This window comes from Excalfactoria chinensis, chromosome 7 (assembly GCF_039878825.1).
Source record: "Excalfactoria chinensis isolate bCotChi1 chromosome 7, bCotChi1.hap2, whole genome shotgun sequence".
In the NCBI taxonomy this organism is placed as follows: Eukaryota; Metazoa; Chordata; class Aves; order Galliformes; family Phasianidae; genus Excalfactoria; species Excalfactoria chinensis.
In genome coordinates this window covers 14,381,764-14,403,864 of record NC_092831.1, presented here as the reverse complement: position 1 = coordinate 14,403,864, position 22,101 = coordinate 14,381,764, and the positions used below count along the sequence as shown (strand labels likewise).

The 22,101-nt window shown below is 45.2% G+C and overlaps 1 protein-coding gene across 4 annotated transcripts in view; it reads left to right on the top strand.

Annotated features, from left to right (window-relative positions):
- Positions 1–22,101, top strand: part of RBMS1 (RNA binding motif single stranded interacting protein 1) — a 138,913-nt gene that overhangs the window by 36,498 nt on the left and 80,314 nt on the right. The window contains exon 1 of one of the 4 annotated variants that reach the window (XM_072342127.1): positions 14,536–14,811. The exons of the other annotated variants lie outside the window; for them this stretch is intronic. Coding sequence (XP_072198228.1) covers positions 14,749–14,811 — 63 coding nt within the window. The 5' untranslated portion in view covers positions 14,536–14,748. Of the gene's footprint in view, positions 1–14,535; positions 14,812–22,101 lie in introns of those variants that run through there. 4 annotated transcript variants of the gene reach the window in all.

The window sequence follows — 22,101 nt, the reverse complement described above, 5'->3', positions numbered from 1 at the left end:
ATAAAGTATCTTCATTATAAACAAAGTCTCAGCTTCTCTGTGTCAGTCTGTTTGTTTAACAGGATTGTTACACAAGAGCGGGTTTGTTTGTTTGTTTGTTTGTTTCAATAAACTGTTACTGAAAAGTATTTATCTTAATAGTTTGTGAAGTAAATGTAGTGTTACAATACCATGTTACTGAATGTCACAGATATAGGCAGTTAGCATGGTATCATCCAGCAGAATTAAGGACTTGTCTAGTCCATATGATTTTCACAATCTTACTGTGGCTGTTATTACTTAAACCATCCCATTGATACTTCTGGTGCTTTACAAACATCTAGAAGCACAGATATTCATTCCACATCAGATGTGTAAAGTAGACCCAGAAGTCATCACTTTGGATTTATACCTGTGAACATAAGATTTGTGTTTATCTGAAATCCCTGCTGAGGGGTGTTCCCCATGCAGAGGCACCATCCTGCAGTGCGCCAGGGCTCAGCCCACTTCCACATGATGCTTTACTGGCCGAGCTGGGGAGACTGCCTTGGTGTGCTAGTGCAGCCAGCTAGAGCAATCAGCAGGCCCTAGCCTGGACACCCAGTGCTCTGTGTCACCTGTCCAGTTTTCTTCAACCCACAGAAGAATCCAGCTATCTCAGTAGCTGTCCACTTGGGTTGCCGAGCGTAAATCAGATGGCTGTGTTGTTAGCAACGTGATACCATTCCTGTTGAATACATGGAAGAGAAAAATCCCTCTGTCTGGGAGCTGGTTCAAACTGCCAACAACACATACTTCAAAATACTGCTGTTAAAGACCTTTTAAATATTTATATTTCTGAATGTTATTTACTTATTTTTAAGTAACAGAGTAAAATCAGCTAGAAGAAACATTTGGAAGAGCCCTGTTTAAAACAGAGGAGAGAACGTCATTGTGCCTTACTTCACAGCCTAAACAAGTCATTGTCTTCTTGGAAATAGTCTCTTAACTCTGAGGTTTTGTTTGATTATTATTTTTAGTTCTTGGAAGTATGGAAATACCTGGAAGACCTGTAGGCTGTGGTGTGGTATGCCCATCATAGTGGCTCTCAGCCTTTGCAGCAAGGTTTAATCTTAATGCTTATTTGCGTCTCAGCCCTGTTTGAAATGTGAGCTTAACTGAGCAGGCAGGCGTGGTGCATGCTAAAGGCCCTGCTGGATCTGTCAGCTCCAAGCAGCTAAAACGTGCCTGATGGGGTTAGATATTCTAAATAGTAGGCACTAGAATTTTGATAGCATTCACCCAACTTTTTTAAACTCTTATCTTTAATGGCCTACTAATCCCTCAAAAACAAAGGTGCTGCTGGCTTGGTTGTCTGGCAGCCTTATGTCTTCAGGATGACTCTGCCTCAGCACCCTAAAACTGCACAAACAGCAGATGATGTCCTTCCTTGCAACAAGCGTGACCTCACCCACAAATGTGAGCTGTCCGGGTGACTAACAACATGCAGAATGATTACTGTATGCCTGACAAAAAAGAGTGATAGCATCACAGCCTGATGCTCTGGTCCCATGATTTGTGCCCTATGGGACCACTTGGCAATACAGACTAGGTATAAGCACACAGGATGCATTTCTGCTGCTTGTGTAGGATTTATATTCACAGAAATGGAACAGTACCTGCAGTCTTTCCCCATGCTCCCAGCACCCATCCTGTGCTGTGCTGTTGAAGGCTAGCAGTTATCGGCAGTCCTGAGCATGGTGGGCTTCTGGCACCAATAAAGGAGCAGGCCCTGCCTCTAATGAGTGTTGCTAGGCCATGTCCTTGGGGGTGGCAGCTTTTTGGTGCTAAAGTCTTTATGGGATGCAGGGAACAGTGGGATAGCAGGGACTGTCTTGGAAAGAGCTTGCTTAAAATGAAGGCATTCAGTGCATTTGGATGCTTTTTGGGCACCACTGATGACTGTGATATTGGAGTAGAAAGAAGACAAAGTGCCCAAGATAAGTCTCACCCTGAATAATCTTCAGTTGTGGAGCAGTCCAGATGTTTGGGGCTACACTGTAGCATATGTATTGCTGGACTGAGAGCATTGCCTTAAAAAAAAAAAAAAAAAAAAAAAAAAAAAAAAAAAAAAAAAAAAAAAAAAAAAAACTTGGAGAAAAAAAACAAAAATCAACACTTTACCAAGGAGAGCATATTTGTGTTGATTTTTCACTGCACAACATCAGTGTGGCCAGTGTGTTTTTGATCTAATACTGTGTTTCCTAAAACTTGATTTAGTATCTTGGGGAATTGATTTAGTATCTCAGCGTAATTGATTCAGACCAAAAAGTATCAGCCAGTGTTCTTTACATCACTTTTGGTTATTGCGCTGCCCATTTGAGTGGATTGTTATTGTTCAGATTCCTTTCTGGTTTGGTAATGGCTGTATTTCACATTAAAGTTCAATGGTTTAATTAAGGAAATGACTGAATAGGAAGTTACTGTAACCATGATTTCAGCCTTTAAAGAAAGATTTGCCATGCACGTGAGGAAATTTGTGGACTTAAGCTTTTTGTTAAATGTGCAGCATCTCCACTGTGCCTCTTAAACTGCTGATACTCAGATAAACTCAGATGGATAAATAACATTTTTCTGCTCTTTGCGGAGCTTTGTTAATTTGTTTCCAACCATATAATACATTGCAGTGTCTTTCTCTGAAGTATGGCTTTAAACAAAGATGATTTCATTTGCAAGTGTAATTGAGATCTCAAGACCAAACTAAGGACATTCAGTGTTTGAAGATGTCTCTTGGAACTGAAATATTTTATGTTCTGCTGCTTAAGGCTCTGAGTAGCTGCTTGCTTTCAGTTTTGACTCTGGTCAGGGCTTTGCAGCCAGGCTGCACCCGAACAGTGCAGCTCTCAGAAGTGGGAGTGATTTCAAGGTTCCTGTCTCAGAGGCCAGGTCTAGCCAGGGTCCTTGAGCTCTACAGAAGAACTGGGAAACCAATTTATAAAATCTATTTCTTGGTCTAGACTTAAACTGTATCAGTTTATTTTTCCCCTCCATAGCATAACTCCAGGAGGAGCTGAGCACAGAGAGGCAGTGCCATACTGTCTGCTGGGAAATAAGGAACACGGCAGAGGGGCCTGTGCTGGAGCAGACACCTTGTGGATGGGGTCTGCTCCCAAAGGGACAGCTGAATGAGAGTCTGAAAAGCCAGGAGCTCACATCCGCTCCCTCTGACCTGTACCTACCCTGCCAAATTGTGAGTTTATTGGTTCGATCAGCTACCGAATGATTACAGTAGTACAGTAAATAGCATTAAGTTCTATGCGTCATCTGAAGCCTGGGGTTTCTCAGCATGAAAAAGCATGACCTTTTTTTTTTTTTAAAAAAAAAAAAAATATATATATATATATTTTCCTTTTCAGAGTGTTTATTTTATAGTTTACAGTTCTTGATAGGAGCAAGAAGCAGTGCAATAGTCCAGAAGCAGCTGAGATCTGTAGACAGGGATCACAGAACTGTTTCCAGCAGCCAGCAAGGAGCTGGTGGTTGCTGTGTGGCACACTGCCGGGTGGCTCTGCACTGCCACAGAGCAGCTCTGGTGTTCTGACATCAATTCCTGAGTGTTATCAGCCAGACATAATAAAGCATCACTGATTAGACAACTTCAGGCAATTAAACCAACTGTAACCATGGAATCTAAAATACATAGTAGAGACTATAGAGTATGATATCATGTATTATTTGAAATGGAAATGTTATGGTAATGCATTCTAAAATTAACCTTTCCATTAATTTGAGACGATCTTTTGTTTTGTTAAGAAAAAAATTAAAGGTTGTCTAAACTGATGGCATTCCAAAGACTTAACCTGAACTCTTTGGAAAATGAACTGATTTTTGCAGTATTCTACAATGACTGGGTAAAAACTGCACTAAGGGAGCTTAGCAAGAGTTACTTTGTGTCTTTCTACTCAGATGGACACATGATCAAATGTTGCCTTTTGATACAGAATGCATTTATTTATTTGCTTATTTATTTATTCATTAAAAACTGTTGTGAATTCACAGAACTGAAGAATCAGATTGGACGTTGTTTTGCAGTTTTAGTCGCTTATATCTCAAAGTTTTAGCTTCTCCTTCTTTTCTGTTCCATTGTGTGAATGAGAGTGACTTGGTGAAATGTACCAGTCTAGCCAGCGGGTGGCCCATGGAATGCAGTCACCAGGGGATTCATTCAGCTCTGGCATCTTTTCATTCTGGCCCAGCTCCTGCAAAACCATGGACTTGCACGATTCACTGACATGAGCCACCACACTGTACATCTTCACTAGGAAAAAGGGTTTAGTCTTTGTCAAATTACTGAGTATTGAACTAGATAAAAGAAGCTAAAGTCCTCATTGTGGCAAAAATAAATAAATAAATAAATAAATAAATAAATTAGTAGGGCAACTGGTGTGTGGAGCTTGCCACTTTCTTGAAATTAGGAAAATAACATAAAGACTTTTCATTACGCTCACCTCCTGTCAGTGCATTTGTATGTAAGAAAGCTCCTTTTTTTCCTGGTTGCATACATACAAGGGTATAAGTTGTATGTATTTTTAAATGGTCTGAAGCAGGGTTAGGAACAACCCTTCTGTGGAATGATTTAGCAACTTTCTGGCAATGTAATGACCAAGGGGATTACAACGCGAGCATTTAGACGTATTTAGAGTTTCAGCTTTCTTTTTGTACCTTTTAAATGATGTCGGTAATTCTGATAAAACTTCTTGAGTTGTGAAACAGTGGGCTCTACTTGTAAAACAGTCTAGAATTTCTTGGATGCAGAATGTATTTTTTCACTTGGTGTAGAATGTGATTTATATAACATCTCGGCTGACATGATCTGACACGTTTGTATGAATTCCTTTGCAAGGCAAAAATGCCTCTAGTTGCAATTTATAGTAATGAGACTGTCTGCTGTAGAGTAACTGATTACAATGAAGGTATAAGAAGCAAGTATGTTTGCCCTTCAAAGTCATTAGCCTCTCCTCTCTTTGAGAGTACGTGTCTGTGTTCTGCAGTCATCCTATCTGCACGTATCCCAAATCCATCTGTCTGTCAAAACATCTTTTTGTCTGTGCTTTACCAAATACGTTTGGATGGTATTTTGGCCTAGGTTTTGGCCAGTTGAGTTAAATAATATATCTGGCAGATGACTGTGAGAAATACTGCAAAGCTCAATCTGTAATTATGCAAACAAATATTCTCATGAAATTTCTCAATGATGCTTAGAACAGAGAGGGGAGAATCGTCTGTCTTAGGGCTGAGAGCAATATTGTGACAGTACTCAGTTGTCTTCATTCAAGCACTACTGGATTACATCAAGGCCAGCTGGATAAGGTTCTGAAGTGGGAAGATTTGGTGGTTGTGATGGAAAGACAACAACAACAAAACTGTAACATATATGCAAGAGTGCGTGTTCACATGGCTTCATGTTAATATACATAGAGAAAGTTATCCAAATCTATCTCTCACTAGAACATCCGCTTCCTCCCAGGATCTCATCCTAGAAGGCCCCTGCAACCATTTGCTGAAATCCTTTTTGTCTTGAAGCCCTGTTGAGCACATTCTGCTGGGAGTTTCCCAGCACTCAACCCCACAGGCGTGTGGCTCTGCTCAGGAACCCACACGGTAAGGTGAACCACAGGCACTGGAATGCTGTGGGGTTCCGGTCCTGGGGGAGCTCAGTGCAAAATTCCTTTTGAAGACCCCAGAACTGAGAAAATCTTGGCTTTGCAGAGCCTCCAACAGGGGCTGTAATAGGGGAAGATAGGGGAAGGAGCTGCCAAGGCAGGGAAGAACTTCAAAGAATGTTCAAGCTGAGGGCAAGAGTTCAGCCTAATTCCTGTGTTATCTAGACTCTCTCACCCGACTCTGTGCAGCCCATCCATGCAATGCAGCTGAGTCTGGTTGTGACAATAACCTCCAGTTTGGGGAATCTGACTGCAAATGTCATGTTGAAAAGCTGTTTGCCAGTGAAAAATGCTCTGAGTACAGGTCCATGGATGAAAGGAAGCACACCATCCCTTATCACCTGCTGTGCACCTTGTGGTGGCCCTGTCAGACAGCTCTGTGGCCCAGCTCAGCTCACTGTTGTGGCTGAAAAGAGGAAAGATTTCTGTTGGGTGGCTGATGTGAACCATCAAGCAAAGGAACCAAAGGACTGCACAGAGGGCTGGAGGCCGCGGAGCTCAGAGCAAGAAGGAGGAACAGAACAGGTTTCCACTTTTTCAGCATCCCTGAGGAATTACATGCTGTGAGACGTTCGTTAAGCACAATGTAAATGATTTCATTCTCTGTGAGGCCTGGGACCCACTGGTAAAGCTCCCACTGTCCAGGCCAGGCTCTCATTTTATGTCCTTGATTTATGTCCATCGGTGCTGGCAAACAGGGCTGTGAAATATGGTGATGGATAGCTTGAATCCAACTTGAGGGAATGTGTTGGAAACAACTTTAAGAATCTATTTACCTAAATAAATATACACTTTAATTATGATGCAATGAAATATTTTCCCACTATGATTTGTGCTGCTGCCAGCCCATGACACTCAGTATAGAACAATTAGTAAATAACTCTGTGAATTACTCCCTGAAATAAATTGTCCTAGCCATCTTGATTAATTTACTGATTACTGAGCATAAATATTCAGATCATCTCTGAATTTAAAATTACAGGAACTGAAATGATGGAGCTAATGGTGAATGCTACAAGCACCGAACACAAATGGGAGAAGTCAACTTACCTGGGGGCTGCTGTGCAAAAAGCATCTTGGAATAAAATCAAGGCTTTGAAGGCAGTGACTTGCCTCCTTAAAAATGTGGTTTTCTTATTCTGAGGATAACTGTTATCATTTTATTCAGCATTGTGTGGTATTGTGTAGCTGGTGCAAATGTGAGTTGCAGTTGCAAACCTCAGAGAGGGAGAGCATGTGTTTTAGGGGAAAGAAAGCAGCTTCAGGCAGGCTGAGGCTGGAAGAAACCTCTGGGGGCCTCTGGTCCAGCCCTCTGCTCAGTTTATAGCTTCTCTGGGAGACTGAAATCCCAATGCCTGTCAGAGATGGGAGCTGCACCAGGTACTCAGGAACAATCCTATCAAGGTTTATGTAGATACTTTTATTGTAAAGATACTGCAAATGAGATAAGATTCAGTCTCAGATGAATATTTGCTCAACTCCTATCACATGATCTTGTTTCTTTCCTTCTTGCTCTAAATTAGGTCACTGTAATCAGATTGTGTATTATAAACAAATGTCTTTCTGTTTATACGTGATCATAAAGCAAACTTGCAGGGTAAAGGCTATAATTTTGAAACAGATAAAATGGATGCACTGCCTTGAAACCTGCATGGAAATGAGTTTCTCACATCCAGGTGAGATGATGGGAACTGACACCGCAGGACAGTGCCGTGTTGTCAGCGAGCTCAGGGGATTCTGAGCACGGCAAAGACTTTTGCAGGTCAGAAATGAGGTTAATTGACAGGGAGGTGTGTGAGGGCTGGAAAAATTTGCACAGCGCTTGTCAGTAGGTGCGGCTGCCAATTCCTCACTTGACCACCAGTATTTGTCAAACAAATACAGCGGTACTTCCTCCTAGGGGAAGAAAAAAAATAGCAGGAAGAGTCATCTTAGGACGACAACACTGTTTGGAAAGAGAGGTGTTTTGTGTTTTTGTTCCAAGATGTCAACACATATGCACCTACTGTACACAGTCTCCAGTCTGGCCTGTCTCACCACATAGAGAAGACAACTGCTGTCTGCAGCAGAGGTATTCCTCGAGATGGTTTTGTGCTGGTGACAATAACTCCACCCTTTTCATATCATATTGGAAGTGACTTTTTCTGTCTTTTTCTGTTTTCCAGAATGACCCATTCCTCACTGTGTTATTACCATATCTGTTTGTAATGCCTGGAGTGCATGTTTCATTCAAATACATGTCCCATCTTATAGACGTAGAAAGAACAAACAAGGGTTCTATTTTTTGTTTTCCCTAAGTACAGAGCACTGAAAATCTGGCCGAAGATGTTCCATGCACTTAGACAACACAGTGGCACACAAAGGAATAAAATTGATATCTGGCTGATTTTTGGTCAGACCTTCCCTTCTAACTACTGCACAGTGATTTATCTTCTTGGTGTCACCAACTGTTCTCAATCTTGAAATATATTTTAGTTGTAGCTGACCTTTAATTTGTTTCATTTCTTATTTCTAAGATTCTAATAAATAGCTAAAAGATAACCATTCCAGTCTGGCCCACATCCTGAATATTTTCATCCAAAAAATTCCCACACATCTAAATTGAACAAGTTCTGGATAGAAGGAACCCCTTTTCTGTTGGAAAACCATCAAGTGCAGCTCTGCTTTAGAACCAAACTAATTCTAAGTTTTAGAAAAAAAGGGATTTATTTCCGTATTTTTCTTCACCACTTGTGAATCTTCGTATTAAAAATGTAAGTATGTAAAATAGATGGAAAAACTAAACAGCTGTGTAGTCACTGATTGTTTCCTAGAAAATATCATGCAGACAGGGTTCTGCTTTTGTTCCTTTCTGTCACATAACTTTATTCCACCCAAAATGCAATTAAACCCTACAGATGTATTTCAAAGCGAAAAGCTCTTCTTAGTAGGTGCATGTTTTAAGTGAAACGATGAACAACTTCCTACAGAGAAAAAAACAATACACTTTGTCATTTTGGACTTGATGATTTTGTTCTGTAATAAATCTGGCGACTGACTCTTATTGCTTCATAGCTTCAAACAAGTGTCTGGCCCCATTATCTAATGGCAGAATTTGGATCTTTTTGAGTCATTCTAGTTAATTCCACAGATCAAGATTGGATTTTGTCCTGTTTTAATTACCAATTATGAGCAGCTTCCTTAAATTCCTGTTATATAATGATCCTTTACAGTAATTCTCTTCCCTACATGTGCTTCCCAGAATATACAAGCTATGTTTAGGAAGGGGGTGTTTGTTTGACAGTGGAAATATTTCTATAAAGTAGCATCTTGTCATGGCTTTCAGAGAATAAATAATGCATTCCATAATGTAAAATGCTGGCACAGCATTAACAATAGATCTTGCTGCTCTCTATGTTCATATTCTTAACACCAGTAATCATTGAAGGCATGACAACAATTACTTTTAATTATGCAATTTATGAAGTGTCCTTCCAGGAACGTTTAAGGAAGCATGGGAGGAATGAAGAGGAAGCTAAAAGGAATAGGAGGAGTCTAAACATGCCACGGGAGGCACAAACCCAGAGGCTAAAGCAGCAGCAATCAGCGTGCACTACATGGAGCAGAGGGCAGGTCTTTGTGTCACGGGGAGCTGTTGGGTTTGGGGGAAAAAGGAAAAAAAAAAGGAACACACAACAAAAACACAACCACACAACAGAGGTGATGGGAAAACTAAAGAGTTAGGTGGGAGGATTCCCAGGGAGGATGAGTTGATGGGTTCTAATGATGAGTTTACACAGAAATCCGTGATAGTGACTCCGAAGTGGTCTTTTATAGTCAGTGATAAAATAGGATTTGCTATTTTAGATCCTAATCTAGAATATAAATAATTTGGTGTCTTGTTACTAATATTTGAAACAGTACAGCTGGGAATGATTATTTGCCTCCTCCTTTTGGTTCTGATTGTCATGGAGATTCTTTTCTTATTGTTGAATTTACTGCTGTGATTATTTTCAAGACTGTGTTCTTAAACAACAGCCTGTCATTGTGTGTGCAGTACTGTGCTCTTTGCACTTCTGCAGAAGCCATTGCCTCTTAATGATTTTATTTTTCTACCAAAAAAGTGTCTCAAGTTTTTGTATGGAATGTTCATTGCTTTTGTATGCCCCATTTCTACCGACCTTTCCTTTTCTTCCTCACTTAGGAGGATACAGACTTTTTGTTGTTATTTGCTTACCTGGAATATTTAAGTAATAGCAAAAACAATGAGGAGAATATTTATCTCTAAATCAGCTTCCCTTTGTCCCTCTGACCATTATAAATGCCTTTCTTATTTTCAGTTCTGAACAGATGAGTTTAATGCTAGAATTACAAACCTATTTCTGTGTAATACTTAGCTTTCCCATCCACCACTATGAACACATTTCAGGAAATGCTGAATATCTCTCAAAGTTCAGCCCTGAAAACCATTTCCTCAGCTTGCACTGGGCATTTGAATGTATTTTTACATTCCTGTGGCTCAGCTCCCAGCCCACCCTCCTTTGTATCTTTTTGCATATGACAAGGTGTGATGAGAGTGTGGATCCTTAACTGAAGGAGGTTGTGCTGAAAAGCTTATAGGTCCTCCAGGTCCATCAGCATGGGGAAATCAGGTGCCCACAGTCACCTTCCATTGATGGGGCTTCAGGAGGCCCTGGTGCAGCATCGCTGGTCCTGGCAAGAGCCGCGTTCTGAAGAGGCTCAGAACATCTCATCCCAGCTCTGATTTTGGGCTTTGCAACAGAACAAAGTTTCCTTTTTAAAGCAGATCCAGGGCTGAGGAACCATTTATTCTGCAGAGGCAGTGCCCCACGGGGAGCTAACTACTTTAGTGAGAGCTTGAGATAAAGAAAGGGAGCCATGGATTTGATTTAGAGGAGAAATGAGGAAGTAGCAGTTTAAATGTGTAGAACTGTTTTTAAAGCAGTGGGTCAGTTTTACCAATCTACTGTTTGTTAAGATTGACAAACGTTACATGAAAGATCCTTGAGGACTTCTTGTTCTATCCAGGTTTCCAGAGCAATCTTTCTGTATTTACCCAGTCTGCAAACCTATATTTCCAGACTGAATGTACAAAAGAACAACTAATCACAACATTTTTAGCTCCAAAATGCACCAAATCTGCTCAGCGAGTAGTCCCTGTTTCTAAATAACCAACCCTGGGTTATTTAGAGAAGCTCTGAACATAATTTGTATAGACAATTGACACAGATATCCCTACTCTTTTGGTCACCTTTCCTTTAGGAACAAAAAGAGTTGCTCCTTTAGAACTAACCAACCAGATGCCTGCCAATCTGCAGGGCTGTTGCAGGGGTGGAACTGTTAAATGAGTAAAACCGAGTCTTCTTTGCAAACAAGGTGTGCTTGCACCCCAGAAAATCCGTAGGGGAACTAGTTACCAGTATCTGGAACAGGTATATCACTGTGCATCTGAAAAGTGCAGGGAATTATCTAGAGCCTTATCCACTTAATCTATAACAGGAATTTACAAAGAAATCTCAATAAAAGTTCCCTATCCAGCCACGCCAGTCTTCTTCCCCTCCAGCTCATCTTAACGGCACTCAAGGACAGCCTGCTCCTGCACCTTTAAGACTTTTTGAGGAGCATCCAGCCTTTCTGGACCCATTTACCCTTCAGGACAGACTTCCAAGGGATCCTCCCTATCAGTGTCCTGAACTGTTTGAAGTCCGCCCTCCAGAAGCCCAAAGTAGCAGTTTCACTGCCTCTGCTCCTGACTTCACCAAGAATCAAGAACACTACCATTTCATTGTCACTCTGCCCAAGACAACTCCCAACCTCCCCATCTCCCACCAGTCCTTCTCTGTCTGTGAACAGCAAGTCTAGTGGAGTACCTCCCCTAGTAGGATCCAGTGAGCTCTGCCAGCTCCTGGGCTAGGATCCATTTCCCCTCTGAAGTCCCTTTTGATAGCCTTCAAGCTTCTCTCAGGGACTTCATTGCTGCCAGCTTGAACTATCAGTGAAAGGTAAAGATCAGAGGGTCAAACCAGACCAGGGAGTTTCTTAGTTATGTCTCTGACCCCGGCCTGAAGAGGCAGCACACTAACCTATGGGTCTGCTCCTGTCAAAAGGGAGTTGCCTACAACAATCACTCTTCTCTCCTTGGTAGAGGCAGTCTTCAGCTGATGTCTGCCATTCCCTTCCTTCCAGCTATGCTGTACAGGGCCTGGCTGTCTTGATGACCTCGGTGTAGGTACCGGAAGGCAGCTGTTACCACTTTTAAGACAAAAGTGGAGTCAGGTTACTCAAGCCTTGGAAAATAAATAGAAAAGGTCGATAGGTAGATTAGTGCTTAGGATAGGACACCAAGGGTTTTGTCCTGTAAAACTCTATCATGCATTTGCCTATAACAAAAATATATAAGCTTAATTTGGTAGTGTTCCAGTAGATGTTTACAGGATTATATTTGCCGTGTGTGGTTTTATGGTACATTAGAAAAGACAGCAATTGTGGCCAAGGAAGATGTGTCAGATACTGAGCCCAGCAGAGGGGAGTTGCATGGGCCACATGGGCAGTGAGACACTGGTGACGGGGTGGTGGCCAGGCAGGGCTGAGCCAGGCAGGACCAGGCAGGAAGGCAGCATTTCAGCTGCTGCTTTGAGATGTCCTTGAGCTCTTTTGCACAGCACAGCGTGTGCATCCCTTCTGCTGGCCTGAGCTGTGGGACAGGAAGAGAGGGGAGGAAGCAGGGGATGACTGGCATTTTGTAGAGGTTTTGTTTTTTTTCCCTGGGAGGAGGAGGTGTGGTTGTTCAGCTTCTCCAGCCAACAAAGTCCTGGTATAGGTGCAGCAATTTGAAGCTTTGTTCCCTCTCTGTGTGGAAAAAATATGGTTCTTATCTCTCATTTGGGAGTACAGCATGGAGCAGAAGTTTACTGCTCATACTGCTGTAAGGCAACATTTCTGCTCTGAGCACGACTGTGCCATCTGTGACCATGGCCTGTAACAGGTAAGAGGGGTGCATGGATCGCCTCCTGTGCTACGCCCAGGGCAGATATGAGCACACAGCTACATTTCTGTCAAACTAAGCTGCAGGTACACGAGCAGATTAAGCCCATCTAATCTGCTGTTACTACCAGAACAAGCAGCCATACCCACCCTCTCATCCCTGCCTGTCTGTGCTCCCGTGCTACCCCCTGCATTGTACCAGCACAAGCTGCAGCACAGCCATGTGCTGACCAGACAAAGGAAATGATCTGGAGGAAAACTAATCTGATCAGAGGGGGAAAAAAAAGAAAAAAGAAAAAAAAAAAGGTTTCACCCAGAATCAATTGCCCAGCGGGTGCCTTCCTCAGCAGCCACGCCAACGAATGCTGCTGTACAGTGTGCATGAAGCTGCACCTCAACCAGAGAGGCTGTGGCTTTACCCTCACCCATGCCTCCGTGCCACCGTCTGGCAGCACTGGGAGCCCCAGAGGTGTGTGCTCGCAGTGTGGGGGGGGCAGGCGGCGCCAGCACAGTGCTCTCCATGCAGACATGCCCCAGCGGGCGTTCCAGCAGCAGCCACTGCCGGGTCATGTTATGGGGCTGCTGCCTGTTCGGCCCAGTGCTGGCAGCCCTCAGCCGTATTGAGGAGCCGAGGCTGAGCTGAAAGAGATCCATTTTAGGATGCGAAAGAGGGAAAAAAAGGAAAGTTATGCAGAATGTCATTCTGCCAAGGGGCAGCGCTTTGCATACTGCGGTGGTGGCAATACAGTAGGATGCCAAACTATTTGGTGGTTGTTTCTAGTTACAGGTTATGGTGTTTGTAAATAGAAGCCGGGCTACATGAGTAGCACCTGACAAGTCTTTGTTTTTTCTCAGCTGTTTCCCTTTGTAATTTGTGTGAGTGTGAGATTGGGGCCACATCTCTACTAGAAAGAGGAAGAAGAACCAGAAGGCGCTGGGCGGTGCTGTCTGAGCAGTGCTGCTGGCAGTGGCCAGGGCTCAGGGCCCGATGGGTCCACAGCTGTGGGCTGCTGCAGGGCTGCACTGCAGCGCTGATGTGAGCAGGGCGGGAGGACAGGGGTGAGCCCAGCAATTCCTCCTCCCAGCACGGCTCTTTCTTTCAGCCTCCCACTCTTTGCCTCGTAGCTGCACAGCTTTCTAGGCCTGGATTCTGGGAAGAAATCAGAGTTCTTCTACTTCTGCTGCAGCTTCCACGAGGGCTGTGACCGGATGTTCCCCCAGCTGCATTCCTGTCTCCAACAAAGCAAAACTTTTGAGTTACATATTCCTGTTTTTACTGCGCTAGGAGCAATCTGGTCTCCCTACAGCAACCGCAGAGTTATGTGGACCCTGAGCTCCCTCCCACCCCTGGGAAGCGCGGGCACTTCGACGGTGGGAGGGGGAGGAGGGGAGAGGAAGGAGCCGGATGGGAGAAAAGGTCCATTAGTTGTATTTTTTTTTCCCCCAGAAGAGCAGCTGGGAGATCCCGGGCTGGGGGCACGGGTACCGTTCTGGAGGTCAAAGTCGGGGCTGAGCCGCGCTCGCCCCTCCGCGGGTTCGCGGCGGAATGCGCGGCACGCGGGGCCGGGCGCAAGTTGCATTCCGCCGCGGTCCCGCCGCGCCCCCCAGGCGCAACCATTGCGCTCCGCGGGGGCACCCCCACCGCGCCCGCCGCCCCGCACCGCCCGGGGACCGCACCCCGCTTCGCTCCTCGGCCCCGGGCCCGCGCCGCCGCCGCCGCCCGCGCAACCGCGGGGGTGGGGGCGGGCGCCTCGTCCGCTCCGCGCTTCCCCGCTGCGGTTGGGCTCGCTCGTTCCCTCCTTCTGGGCGGTGGTTGAGGCCGGCGGGAGGTGGGATCGGCCGGGCCGGGGAAGCCGCCGGCGGTCAATGAGCGCCCGTTGATGGCAGGCTGGGCGGCCGCGGCGGGGTAGGGTCGGTGCGGAGCGGAGCTGAGCGGGGCGGAGGGCCGGGGAGAACGCGCGGCAGCGGCAGCCGGAGGGAAGGCACGGAGGCGGGGAGCGCCCTGCAGCCCCGCCGCGCCGCAGCCCGGCGGCCGCCAAAGTTGCTCCCCATCCCGAGGGGCGGCCGGGGATCAGGCGGGGCGATGATCTTCCCCAGCAGCAACAGCAGCGCGGCGGGCGGCAGCCGGACGCCCTATAGGAAGCAGGTAAGGGCGGCGGGGCTTCGCGGCACCCCTCATCCGCTTTTTTAAAAACAGTATTTATTTTCTTTTCTTTCTCCGTCGGGAAGGCTTGGTGACTCTCGCTGCTGCAGAGCTGGGCTTTGCAGAAATAACCTCATCTCCAGCCCCCCCTAAGTCCCTTCTGAACTGCGCCGTGACCTTGCCGAGCGCCGAGCCCCGAGCTGAGGCCTCTGCCGGGTGACCTTAGCGGTCGGGCCGGGCGGCTGCGGGCCCCTCTGGGCTCTGCAACAAGTGACAAAAGCCCCGCTCCGTGTCGCAACCCGGGCTGTAAAGCGAAACTTGGGGCTGGGTGATTTCTGGCTTCGCGTGAAATGCCCAAAAGGTTCAGGCGCCGCCGCTGCTCTCATGCAGCCTCTCGAGAGAGCCGCCAGCGCAGGCAGGCTTTCCCCTTCTCCCTCCCTTGAAGTACACAAGGGAAATCCTGTGACATTTTCTGGGCAGACAGAGCGTCGCGATAAGCTCGGGGCCCTCGAATCTATCGAGCTGTACTGAGAGAAGCGTTTTGTTGGTTGCTTGTTTAGCAGCTGGAAATAAAACAGCCGAAGTGCAGCCTTGCTGGGCCAGTGGCTCTTCAGCTGCGTTTTTAACTTTTTTGTTGTTGTTGTTGCTGTGGTTTTTGCGCCCTGAAACGTTGTTGTTGAGATCCTAACGTTAACAAGAAACCAATTTCTCATTGAATCTTAGGTATTTTTAAAGCACTTCGTTTTAAAGCTCTGTAGTTACGTCCCAAGGGGTGAATGGAGGAGAGGTCACTGCCGGCAGGGCTCACCGAGCGCCCCGCGGCGCTCTGCTGCCAGGTGGAGGCACCTCCCGGCCCGTGCTGGCTGCGGCGGCTGAGTGCGGCCGGGCTCGGAGCTCCCCCGCAGCCTGCGGGAAACCCTCGGCCGTGGGTCGCGGTGGCACCGCCGCCGTGGACACGTACGGCGAGTTGCCAGCTTAGTGCTGCAGGCTGGGCGGAGCGAAAGTTGGGCTACTGGGCACACCTGGAGTTTAAGGGCAGCTTACAAAAATTGCGATTTCCTTTCTCTTCCTCCCTCGTTTTGTAGAAATATCTTTTCGATAATAATCGCGTGGATGTTATCTCAGCGGCACCCTGCCGATGCTGCTAGCAGTGTGCGGAGTTATCTCTGTATCTTGTGCTTGAAGTGTTCAAGTCCGTGCATAATAAAACACGCTCATTGTGTGCGCTGGTTTTGGTTTGTTTTCAATAAATGCCCCGGCTACACCCACGCGGGCGATCTCGCCCGGCGCTTCGGCATACTTTGTACATGAAGGCAGTTCCGCCGATGCCCCCCCGGGGCCGCTCGGTGCAGGGCCGGGGCGCGGCCGCGGGGCCGCTGGCTGCCCGCCGTGCTGCAGCGCGCTGATAAGCGCTCCGTTCTGCTCAGTGCCCTCCTTGGATTCAGCGAGCTGAAAGGGCTGCCTGAATCGGAAAAACAAACAGAGCCTTTTTTTTTCTTTCAATAGGCAGAGAAAGAAATGAATGCTGGGGTATTATGTGGTCTTAAGACCCCGGGAACCAAAGGTTTCTTTTGTTAGCGTGTAGCCATTCTCCAGTCAAACACTTCCTACACAAGGAGCCGGGCCTGCGCCTTTCTCCGTTTAAGTCCCTGGAAAGCTCCCATTAACTTCATTCATGTAGACCGAGGTCGTATAAAGATTGACTTTCTGATCTCCCTTTCACTCAGACTTCACCTGCAGGGGTGAGCTGCTGTCAGACAATGCTGAGCAGCGTTATGAACCTAATTTTCAGCCTTTCCCGGGAATTAGAAATAGCCCAGATTAAGTCTTTGTGTCTCTGCATAACCAGTATTTGGACAATTGAATTATAATCATATTTTAGCCTGAGAGACTGTATGCTGTTAGTGGAGGAAAAGTAGCTGAGAGGAGAAGCTATGTGGCAGCCGCAAGTGTGGGAGATGGGGGGAAATAGGTAATTTAAAAATGAAACTGAAATGTTTTGAGCAGCTTGTGTCTCGTTATTTGTATTGTAGCATGTATGGTATCAGAGTGGTGGAAAAGCAACCTCTTTTTTAGTGTTTTCCTGTTATGTTCTAAAGAGCTCATAGCATATTCAGGTAGCTTAGTACTGGGTATTGTGTTGAAAAGGTGACATCTTTGCTGGTTAAATGCACTGTAAAGCTCTCAATTTATTTTAAGACACTTTAATGGGAAATTCTGCCTTCTTTTAACATACTGGTGAACTTCTGGTGAGCTACAGTAGGTCCGGAGTGTTGCCCATACTCTGTTTGTTTCCCCGAAGAACTCTGTTTTGTTTTGTAAACCTGTCGGTGCTGATGCTGCTGTGCTCATTATCTGCTGTATCTGTTGCAGTGTAACTCAGGCACACAGGAGCCAGTCAGCATCCTTGGTTTCGGGTCAGATGCAATGAGGTGGTGCCTGATCTTTTTCTGAGCTTTAGAGTAAGAATACCAAACTGTGGTCTCTCAACTTGTATAATCAAACTCCTGCTAGGCTGGTGGTGTAAATTAGGCATGGTCGAAATGAGTAGCAGCTCATCTGATGATTTCCTTGAAGCGCAGATTCAGATCTCCTTCAAGCCCAATGCCCGTGCAGTACCTGCAGTAACAGCCTATCACGGCGCTGGTGGCCATGCATCCTCTCTGAACAAGGTAGGTGTAATCTAATAGCTCTGCTCACAAGGTTACGTGAGTTATGCAAAGAATGCACATGTGTGCATCTGCTCGGCAAAGGAAGCACTGCAGTGCCCAGCATCCTGCTCAGCCTGAGCTGTGCTGGGCTCCCTGGCTGTGGCCTGTTCCTGCCCTTGGATTCCCATGGAAATCAGGAGGTGCTGCTCCCAAGTAAATATTTCCACGCACAGTAAAATTATCATAAATGGGGAAAGTGAGGCTTTCTCCTGCCATCTGCTCCTTGCATCCAGCAACCACCTTACTGAGGTGCTGTGCAGCGGGGCTCCTGGGGAGCTGCAGAGCAGGCTGTGGGCTGCCTGCTAACCATGCTGCTGTTGCCTTGTGTTGGACGTCCTATTTATCTTGCGGATGGAAGTAGATTTACATAGTTTGCTGCTTTCAAGCAGATTAACTGGGCGTAGCTGCACGTGAGGAATTTAACACTGATTTGGTGTTTGGCCTGTTTGAAGGAGGCTACGAGGCTGTTGGTTAATCTTTTCACACGGCTCTGCTAACATCAGGCACTGTGCCATGGGCTGGGTTTTGTTTGAGGCTGAAGATTCAGGTGGGTTTCCAAAGTGGGCTGGATGGAGAAAGCTTTGGCTGATCTTAGGGTAAAAACATGGATGAGGTTTTAGCTGTATCTGTAGGTTTGTGGTATGGAGCAGCTATATGTGTAATTCATCATTTCAGTTTCCCACGTGGTGTCTGAGGGACATAACCTCATTAGACTTGCCATTGCCATAATTCAGAACATGCAGCTCCGAGTAGCAGTGAGACTTGGCTGCCAACGTGGCACCTGTGAGCGGGTCCTGTCCCCCCATGGCTGGGTTCCTCCTTTTCTTTTGGAACTGTAAGAATTTGTTACTTCGCTTCATCAGCTTGCACTGGCTGGAGGCGTTTCCCTTTAAATGCAGTCTATACAGTCTACCTTGGTTTAGGGAGACTCAACTTTATGTTAAGCATCAGCTATTTACAGTGTTCAAGTGCGTTTCTAAGATTTTTAAAGCACTGCTTTATTCTCCAGGGAGCAAAACTGCTCAGTCACCGGCTTTCTATACTTGTAAGGCAAATGTGAATGAAAGAAATAAAAGGAAGCACCTTATCTTGTCAGGCGTGATGGTACAGATGATGAAAAGCGATACGTTTGTCTTATCTGTACTTGGCAACTTAAGGTTTTTGTTTAGGATTTCTAACAGGGTAAATAGTACGTTTTTATCTGTTGGGAAGTTTAAAGTTTGTATGTTTGTCATTAAGCTTCACGTGGAAGGGAAAATGGAAGGCTGAGCCCCGACCATCTGCTGTTTTCTTTTGGTTTTGTTTTGTTTTTTTCTTTTTCTTTTTCTTTTTTTTTTTCTCCCCTGAAACTTCCAACTGTTTAAAAAAAACCAACAAGAAAACAGTGCTTGTGTTGCCACATTTCAGAAGGGTTAGGTCCTTTAAACTGGGATTACTGGCGGGGTGGAGAGGGGAAGGAAGGGAGGGGAAAAGCCTTTCCCAAGAGCTGGAGATCGCTCTTAAAACATCAGCACAGCGCTGCAATTGAGTTGATAATAATGGTGGTTCGACGTGCTTTTGTTTTTATCAGGTAACTAACAAGAAAAGATAGCCGTTTGAGTCAGCGTTATTTCCATCTCTGAAGCTTTCATTGAAACTGATGTTTGTTTGTTCAGTGAGATGGAGTGTAACAAAAGAAGTCCGTGAAGAACGCGAACTTTTAAACTTCTTCCCTCCCAGCTCTATTCCCGGCTTCTTAGAGGCGTTTTTCTCTGTTTCTACATCCGATTATTTCTAAAAGATCTCACTTAGGGGACAGTGTGAAGGCATATAAAGCTGTCAGCCTATTGAAGAGGCACATGGAGGTGTTTTGGTCTTGGCTGGAGCACTTTGGTCAGAAGATTTCTAGAAAGCCAACAGAACCACATTTGAATGCCCCCAAGAACCTTGTTTAAGTAATTGTTACTTATTTTGCATACGTTTCAGAATTGCAGCGCATTGTGGTAATTACAGCAGCCCTGCTGAAGCCACTGTATTTGCAGCTTCCTGATGCAACAGGAAAGGGAAGGGATGAGTTACAAACCGAGGAGAACCGTGGGGGAGAACCACGTGCTAGATAAGCACAAGCCTTCTAACCCAGCAACTTAACAAAACAGATACACCACAAAAAAAATCATGTACTACAGGGGCTGGCTGCTGTGATTAGCAGGGGTTTGGCTCTGCCTTCCTCCAGAGACTGTAGTTACACCAGAGGAGCTGCAGCTGTGTGCTGACACACAATTGCTTTAAGCTGCAGTTGAAGTAACTGCGTGCTGGGGAGAGATTGTTTTACACAGGTATAAAGATGCTCAAGGTTTGTGCTAGTTTGAATTAAATTTAGTGGTGTTCATTACTGTTTGTGTAAATTGATTTTTAACGGTAAAGCTTTATACCCATGCACTGGGGTGCGTGGGTTTAAAAATATCTAGCAAATGTTTTGGAATATGATGAGCTCTTTAAAAGAGCAGTGCAGTGCCAATGTTCCTAAAGTTTAATTTTTTTTTCTTTGTTTTGTAGTATGATACATTGCAACATCAGTGCTAGTAATTATAAGCATACAATATTAACAGAAATACCTTTTTGTTCATGCATCCTCATAGAAGCAGTGCCATTCACTTAACAACACTAGTTTAGTGAATCACTGATCTGTGCCTTATTTGTCTAAAGCGATCTGCTTCAGAAAGATGTGTCGAATAGAGCAAGTGTTTGGGTAGAACTTGTAGAAGTGCAGAACTTTGTGAAGTCTGCAGTGGGAACAAACAATGCTTTGTTCTGTGCCACCCAATTTAGGCCTGATTTCCCTCAGCTGCTTGATTGAAAAGCAGCAGAAAGTGCTGTGCAAGGTGAGCATCAGGCTTAGTCTCACCTGACATCTCCCTGTTCGTGGAATGAAGCATTTCACATCAGCAAGGGAATATACATAACTTTATTGTTCATTCTTTTCCTTGACAGTGGTTCTTATAGACCCCTTCACATGCTATTCTGAGCAGTTTATCATTTTCTCCATTTAGATAAGGAGATTTCTTTCTTTTTATTATCTTGTATTATTTTGTTTTTATTTTCATCTGAGTCTCCTCTACAGTATGGTTCTTTGCTTCAAGAAAATGGAAATGTGACTCTGTTGATTAACTACAGATCATATATTTTCTCATCTGTGTACTACAGCATAGGGGTGTTAGACTTCAGTCCTCTCAAGTATCTGAGATCTGTGTGACGTTTCTGTTTTTAGTGCCCCTATGGAGTGCGACTCCTGGAGAGGAGTTTGCGGGGCAGTTGCAGGGAGCATATCTCTAAAACTCAGAAGTGATGTTCCTGTGCTCGACTCCTCCTTTGTGATTCAGTCCTGTTGTAAGGCTTGTCTAGCCTACAGGGACCATATCAGTTAATGCTTGCCAGTGTAGCAATCTGAAATTACTCAAAATGCAGAGGCAGATGAGGGTAAAATCAAGTATAAGTCCATGTTTACAACCTTCCAAACAAAAAGTGGATGATTCTTAGTTGGTGAAGAGAAAAAAAGCAAAATGCTGTAGTCCAGAGCAGGAGAGTTTCCTTTACCTTGTACATGTCACTGCAGCAGATGACTGCCAGTCTTCCCAGCACCGGGTGTGTAGTTATTGTGCAGCCCCAGTCCCTCAGGTTGCTTTCTGAGCAATCTCTGATTTAAGACTCTCTATGTCCTTTTGTACTTGAAACTCATTTTGAGGTTAAGGGGTAGGGGATTATTTTGGTCTTTTAACTCAGTGAAGGGTTATTTAGGTGTCTTTCACTAGACCTGGGTGGTTTTGCTTCTGCTTGGGCAGTGCTGGTGTTCCTGGGGCACAGCCAGGTGCAGGGCTGCCCCACGGCTTTGAGCACTCTTCTGCACTGTGCTAAGGGGACATCTGGTGCGTAGCAAAAGAGGTTGGGCTTTCATGCTGTGGTGGATGAATTTCAAGTCTTGGAGTGATGTTTTTCTTTCTCCTACCTCTATGCATAATTTGCTAATTGTGCTTTATGCTGTTTCGTAAGAGGAATTCTCTCTTGGCTCCTGTTGGTGGCCAGGAACACCTTGTGTGAGTCCGGGAGGGCAGCTCCCTCACCAAATAAATGCAGGCTTTGGCAGAGCTGGGCAAACAGTTGTGCACATTTCTGTCCTTGTAGAAGCAACCACCAGCAGGCTGAGGTCCTTTGAAGTGTGTAGTGGTTTGTGTTCCAGATGAGTTCAAGAGGAGGTCTGAAAATGTGTGTCTGAGTTTTAAGATGCTTGTGCCATTGCCTATTTACTTACCCAGTGGTGCCACTGACTGTGGTGAAGCTGCAGATGTGAATAAGTGCTTATTGAGACAGAGAATCAGAAGACCTTTGAGTTCTTCTCATGAGAAACCTGAGATGAATGGTTGGTGTATCCAGGGTCAGTATTAGACTGACAGTCAATGGAATCAAATGGTATTTAAATTGCTTTAATATTATTCCATCCACTCTACTTGGCTTACACGATCCCCATTACAGTAGTACTTAGGCTTATTTAAAAGTACTTCTGTGTAATTTGGGAAAAACATTTGAGTTAAGTATTTAATAGAACTGC